General features: G+C 37.2%; 1 protein-coding gene across 1 annotated transcript; it reads right to left on the bottom strand.

Moving 5' to 3' along the window:
• Window positions 1–850: 850 nt before the first annotated feature.
• LOC121981865 (beta-glucuronosyltransferase GlcAT14B-like) lies at window positions 851–4789 on the bottom strand. Its single transcript, XM_042534624.1, has 4 exons — window positions 3978–4789; window positions 3804–3879; window positions 3608–3723; window positions 851–1709 (listed from the first exon to the last, which is right to left on the bottom strand). Exons 1-4 carry the CDS (start codon window positions 4600–4602, stop codon window positions 1195–1197), a joined length of 1332 nt encoding a protein of 443 aa, XP_042390558.1. The 5' UTR covers window positions 4603–4789; the 3' UTR covers window positions 851–1194.
• Window positions 4790–7251: the final 2462 nt, after the last annotated feature.

The raw sequence follows: 7251 nt of genomic DNA on the forward strand, positions 1-7251 counted from the left end.
ATTTTAAAGGGGGAAAAAGAGAAGGAAAGGCATCTCCCAACAGAAGTTTGTGTTTCTGCGGGCATAAAAAAATATCTCTAATTATAGGGGCTTTGTTAGGAAGTTTTGATTTCTCAACTGAATTATCACATTGTAATTTCAGGACGGATATTTCGAGAATTCAAATATAACTTCCGAAAGAGATGTACTTTGAAATAACTGAGGAGGTAATTCGTTATTTTTAAAAGGGTAAAAAGAAAAGTAGCATGCGTTTCGTGCGGAAGCAAACGAAAAAGTGTAGGCGATTTGGCGAACACGGCACAACGGATTGCCGCCGTGTCGGCGCTATTCAATTGATGTAATCCGCTTTAGAGAGAAAATAATAACAACAACAATAAAAATGGATCAACAAGAGCTTCCATTAAGAAAAAGTGCAAGTAATTCCGGGACCATGTACAGCGGCCGAATGTTTTCTTAAAATTGTAAGTATTTACTAATCGAATTTCAATTTTAGTAAATTAATGGACGATTGATTGATGACGCTGGGTTGATAGCTGCTAAGCTTCTGTTAAGAAAAAGTAAAAATAGCCCATAAGCAATGGTAGAGCGGTAGAGGTTAATTTTGACAAATTAATGAATTGAAATATATTGACGATCTTAAATTGTTTATTAGTATGATTTCTTCGTATCCAAAATAACTTTTCATTCATTTAGAAGTCACAACTGTTGTCAACCATTCTAACAAATTAGGATCTGGAGGATGAACCGCTCACCTGGGAGATACACATGCACCATAGCCTTTCCAATTCGACCTACCTGATCCCTCAAGAAGATATAAACATCCTGCCTTCCGAATGACAAGACAATCAAAGAAAGAAAAAAGAATACAATAATACAAGATAACTTGAAACATACCTAGAAGCATAAATATTGTATGCAGCTCTTTCTCTCCAACCTCAGATGGATTTCAAAATTTTATGTAATGGAACATGTAAGAAACAAAGAAATAAGTGTCAAGGCTAACATGGACTCAACATGAAGGCTACACACATACGCAGTCAAAGCAATCTCAACGTGAGCACTTCTGGATTTGATGTTAATAAAGAAACAAGCTTCTGTATGCACCCCTTTGATCTCATCGTGCTTGACGCGAGCTAACCATGTGCTTACATGAAATTACACAACCTACAATTTTGATTGAAGGCTTCCGTGTGATTACTTGCACTGCCTTGGGCGGAAATTCTTATCTGATAAAAGTGATAGCATAAGTTGCTCGAGCCTGATCGCACCAAGACCAGGTCGAAGAATGGTTGTGTTTCCCACAACCAGGCAAGGGTCGCTGCCATTTTCTTTACTACCTGCACACCACCCTCCGGGAACAATCATATCTGGCCTACGAAATAAGAGTTCAGCGTCTATCTTGTCGAGTATAGGATGATCCCTTCGAAATTTGCGTGCAAATGGTGCGTTGCTATCTACCAAGCGTGACATATCATTAAGGTTGAGGTAGTGAGGATGCTGCTTTGGCGGATTGTCCCATGCAATGAAGTGGAGGTCATGGTTGACAGTGGTATTGCGGTATTCCTGTGCATTGCATACGACAGTATGGAAGTAACCTTCTGGTGAGGAGATGAAATTGGCATAGTACATGAAGACAGTTCGTGGAAGGTTGTCCCAACCCCAGATGCAATAGTCAACGAAAGAATGGGAGAGAGCCATCCATGCAGAACCTGCAAAAGAACCAAAGTGAAACTTGAATCATTATATTTGGTGATACAACATAACAATTTTGAGTACCACACTACTGATAAACAAATGGAAAAAGAATGTTTGCATATAACAAAATAACTATACAAAAATAATAAGTTTCACAAGTATGCAGAAAGTTCCAGTCGCAATTAAAGGACTGAATAAGTGTTCTTTACCATGTAAAACACATGAGCTGACATCCTGTTGCAGAAAACATGGAATATACTAAAAAATTTATACTGGAAACAAGTTATAAAGGGCAGCAAAGGCAAAAGAGTGTCATCACTTATGGCCTAAAACTGATTCAAAGTATTGGTTCTCTCACTGTCAACACAATATTAATAGACAGAACTATAGGACTTGAAGGGAAAAAAAGAAGGGATAGTTTAGACAATATAAGAAAAAACACATTACTGTTCACCAGGTTTCTGATCCAAGTGAAATTTTTATTTGGTAATATCATGATAGTAGCATATGTCGAATGACGGGCAATATACTAGCATAAAGCATTTTGATTCCATTTGCTTAAAGCAAGTAATATAGCTATAGTAATGGTTACAATTCCAGATAGAAGTAAACACACACAAATAACTGATCTATTTAGGACATTTAGAATCTCGCACATTTTATGAGAATTTTGGACTCATAGCTTGTTCACTATGGGCATACAAGAAACATAGTCTAGGTAAAGCATAGAGGAGATGCTCTTACAAGAATTTACTAACCTACTTAGCTAGGAAAGGGCTGGTAACAATAGCTGATACCAACAAATGCAAATTTGCTAAATTTAAATCAATTACAACTCATTCCGTAGGCCAGCAAGATGAAGTTTTAAATTTATCTGTGGTTGGTCACAAATCTTTATCCAAACTTACAGTGTGATGAAAGAGAAACTATCAAGTTGAAATTGTTTACATAGTTAGTCCTTTTCAGTTTTGTTATAGCATAGGCATGCCCATCTTCAATTTCAGAATGCAAAACACTAAGACACTTAAACTCATAAGAAATTCAGAGTTTATGTGACTTGCACATGCTAATTTATCAGGCAATTGGTAAACAGGACCCCAAAAAAGCTTGGATAGAGTGCTAACTTGACCAAGCTATTCCACCATGCTTTGTGTACATGGCTAGTATGACATGAACTAAACTTCCATGATTTCACATATTTCTCAGCTATTTACTTCGCACCATATCAAATATATGGATAGCTTTCCTTATCAGATTCATATGTTTCCACAACAATAGCTAAGGCATCATATAAATTATCATAATATGGTTCAAAATTCAATCGTCTAATAGTTTATTTTTATATCTAGTTGATGAAGGCATTATTTTCTCAGTGAGAAAATTAGCATGGAAGATCATGTAAGGTTAGCTTAACAAAGGTAATATTTATACATCACTGATTCTTTATCTTCTCAAGACACCTTTGTGAAACTGTAAATTTGATTTTAATAAGGTTATTCTTGAATCAATAATATCTCCCGAAATATCAACTTCATAACAAATTGTTCTGCTTAGTGGATCAAAATTAGTAATACATATCTGTATTAAATTGTTGATGCTGCTTGCCATGTATGAATAGTGAATTTACGTCAACAGATTTATTCTATTTTTTAGGTTAGTCTATTTAGTTCATAGTACAAAATTTGATACCTTGTATGTTTCATTTAAATGACCTTTGTAACTCATATTGACCTAGGCACGGGTAGGCACAAGACACTTGTATGTCATAGTGAGGATGTATAATTAATATACTAGGTCATTCTCTAGATTAACAAGCTCAAAATTTTAAGCTTGGAGCAGATTGCCTCTAAAATCTGAATAATCCTTTTTGTAGAATGCAATCAGTAGTAGTAAAGATTGGTTTGACACTCACCAGTGAATAGTTTGAAGGCAGTGGGCACGCTCCTCCTTTGTGGAATCCAGAAGACATCAGCTTTCTTAGTCAAGTACAACCCTGGATCTATAATTATGGGTTTCGCCCTCTGGAACCTATAAAGGATGAACGAAATCGCTCTGAACGATTTTCCAATCCTAACAAGTTAAACGACACGCAATAGAAAATGGCTTACTCCTTCCACCCAATATTACTAGTGTGATCGATGAAGTTGAGATCCCTTGGCAAATATGAGAACATATGCAACAAATCTAATTCAAACACCAACAAATTAGCCTATCACTGCATTGTCCATGAAAGAGAACAAAATTTGATTCAATAAAAGAAAATGAAAAGGCAACTCGATTACCATCCTGGGGGACAAGGGGGTAATCCGAAGCACTGAGATTGATGAACCAATCCCAATCCCCGCCCTCCTTTAGCAATATCGCCGCGGCATGGAGAGTATTCGCCACCATGGTCGGCCCCCGGTACGTGACAAGATTGGCCTTCGTGATCATCCTGACGTTCCCGACGGCTGCAAAGAGCGGATGGCTAGCGACGTAATCCCTTAAATCATCGCGTTCCTCGGCGGGGGCCTCCAGATCGAGGTGAACCACGTAGCAATTGGCGGGGTGGTAAAGGGCGAGAAGGACGCGCTTGATCATGTTGCCATCGCCGACGGTTCCGGAGATAAGGTATGCGAGGCGGGGTGGTGGCGGGGAGGTGCCCACGGAGGAGGAGGGAGGGGTCTGACGGAGCTTGGACTCGACGTAGACAGGGGCGTAGAAGGCGGTGAAAGGGTGTGATAGTAGCGCGGAGGGGAGCAGGGAGAGAGGGAGCAGGGAGAGGGGGACGTCCGGGGAGGAGAGTGTGGTGAGGAAGAGGAGAAGCACCAGGGAGACGGTGGCGCCGACGGCCAAAGGGGCTATCCACTTCCGGTCCGCCGCCATCACTGCCTGCCGCCCGTGCAGGGAGTTGAAGGCCGCCTTCATCGCCGGATCTGGGGACAAACCAGACGCACCATGCGATGATCCCTTCTTCACAAAAATCGAATCACAAATAGAATTTAGAACGCTTTATTAATTTAAGAGCATATAAATGCTTGATCAGGGAATTCAATGATCTCTCTCAGTCTTGTCGGAACTCGGAATACTCGAGATGGAGAATTCAATTCAATTGGAATTTGGGGGAAAATTTTCTATGGCACAAGATATCGGGAATTTTTTTAAAACTAAGCGTGAATACTAAAGTTATTACAAAACAAACAAATGTAAAAATAAAATTTTTTACAGGTTTAGATGAGATTAATTCATATTCAGAATTTAAATCCCGATGAGTATTTTTTTATATTTTTTTCCTCGTATTTCAAGATTTAAACCCAGTACCTTCTATTTTCGAGATTTAAATTCCGATAATTTTTTTATAATAACGAGATTTAAATTCATGTTTTTTTAACGCTTAAGTTTTATTTTTTTTTTCTAAAAAAAAAATCAAAGTCCTAATCAATTTTATAATTTTTTTACAAAGCTAAATTATTTTATTAACATATATTTAAATAATAATAATAATTTACATATATATTTATTAAATATATTATAAGTTATATTAGCAAATAATTTTAATAAAAATTAAAAAAAAAAAGAAATTTGGAGATTTAGTAAATATATTTAAGATTATCACATCTAAATATAAGGAGAATCGATATTTATATTATTGATAGAAAGATTGACACATCTAAATATAAAAATATTTATCAAATATGCTACAAATTATATTCAATCGGGTACCACATCTTGGACATCAAAGATTTTGATTGATGTGGGAGGAATCGTTTGAGAAAAGAAATTCTACCATCCGTATTTCGCTAGTGTGATTGTTGGACTATAGCGTCGTTATCTGCATTATTTTAAGCCTCTTCGTCATCCCCATGATTGTCTTGTGGATCATTGTCATTAGCTTCAGATAAACGAGAACACATACTAGATATATATACTGATTGGAGGTTAGACATTGCGGGCATGTGTTCCATTTGAAATGGAACAAAAATATTTATAGAGGGAGTAAAATAATCAGGTCCCAAACTGCCCTGAAAATGAGAGTCTGATCCAAACATTGAAAATTCTAAAGTGGTCGGGTGGCAAAAATATTTATAGGTTGGCAACGATGATAGACTCGGAAATGACTTTCAAGATGATTAGGGATTGAAGTGCTGGCCAAACCCACTTAATGTGGGATAACCATCAAAACTTGTCCGAGCTTGTGTGAATGAAGATAAGCCAGCTTGCATTGACAGATCTATCTAGACTAGCAATTCAGAAATAGTATCACAACTCATACGAGGAGGATCTATATACCTTTGCCTTAGTTGATGGGTTCTCGGACCTCTACCTGATGGTGCATTAGTGGTAGGAGTGAACCCAATCAGGAATATGCATATTGTCCTAAATGATATATTCACTTGGGTAGTCTACGTACCTTTGCTGCTCTCAGAAAGCACCAAGAATAGCCCCAACCATCCGATTATGTTGTCTGATCGGAGCATTATCTGAGTACGAAGAGATCCATGCTCTCTCGTGAATATCAATCTAGCAGAAGAAGAAAAAATAAATATAATAGAGATTAAAGTGCAATTGAATTTTAATTTGCGAAATAATTAGAGAGTTTCATGATATCTTACACTTCCTACATGAGTGACCCCCTAGACTGTCATAAATCTTAGCGTTACTCGTTTATACCAGTCTCCATACTGACTATGATAGTGTTGGGTCAATAAACTGATGTTACTGTGAACCACAAATTGTTCACAGTTATTCCAGATATTAATCTCCTTTGTCCATTCAACCCTCCAATCAGCCTCATACTTTCCCTTTTGATTGATTGAATGATAATCACAATGACAAAAAGGAGGAACATGGATAAATTGGAGCTAGTCGAATTGTTGTCATACCCTATTTGGATAATACCATTTGATGATATTGAAGCATATCAAGGGTACTTGAGCCATCCAAATGTCTTGCCCTAGACAAGTTGGATCTAACTAGTGGATAAATTGTGCATGTCTCCCAAGAGATCTACATAAGGCCATATCAATTACTCTTTATATTAATATAGCTAACATTGTAAATGACAAAGGTTAAAATAACAAAGATCTTACTTGGTGGTGTGTCATCCCTACAAAGTGAATCACGGTGATTGTTGTACTTCTTTCTTGCTTGCCCACCTGAAATTTATTAAGTGAATGAGCATAAATACTTTAATATGAAATGATATGAATAAATAACCATTGTACCTAGTCCTGAGCGGAAGCATGGGCGTATGTTCTATCTCACCCCTAATAATAGGACGACATTGAGTGAATTGCTCCCATGTTCATAGTTGTAGAAGCAATAAGGGACTCGATATCTGACTAATATATGGGTCAACAACATTACACAAATTACAGTATAAGTATGCAAGACATGTATTACCCTAACTATATGTTGGAGCAATCCTAATGATCCATGTGACCATGTGTTTTGATGTTTGAACAAAGAATTTAAGTTACGTTCACCCTTATATTTGATATGTGTATATAAGTGTGCAGGTTTGCAGGATACACATATAACTCAGCTTGATGGCTTCGGGTCCGGTGAAAGATAGAG

Source organism: Zingiber officinale, chromosome 5A (genome assembly GCF_018446385.1).
Source record: "Zingiber officinale cultivar Zhangliang chromosome 5A, Zo_v1.1, whole genome shotgun sequence".
In the NCBI taxonomy this organism is placed as follows: Eukaryota; Viridiplantae; Streptophyta; class Magnoliopsida; order Zingiberales; family Zingiberaceae; genus Zingiber; species Zingiber officinale.

Excerpts from the sequence above, each read along its gene's own strand:
- LOC121981865 (XM_042534624.1), bottom strand. The coding sequence starts at position 4,602 with ATGAAGGCGGCCTTCAACTCCCTGCACGGGCGGCAGGCAGTGATGGCG. Across the intron at positions 3,880-3,977 it reads CCCCCTTGTCCCCCAGGATG|ATTTGTTGCATATGTTCTCA; the intron begins GTAATCGAGTTG and ends TGTTTGAATTAG. Across the intron at positions 1,710-3,607 it reads TGCCTTCAAACTATTCACTG|GTTCTGCATGGATGGCTCTC; the intron begins GTGAGTGTCAAA and ends GTTCTTTTGCAG.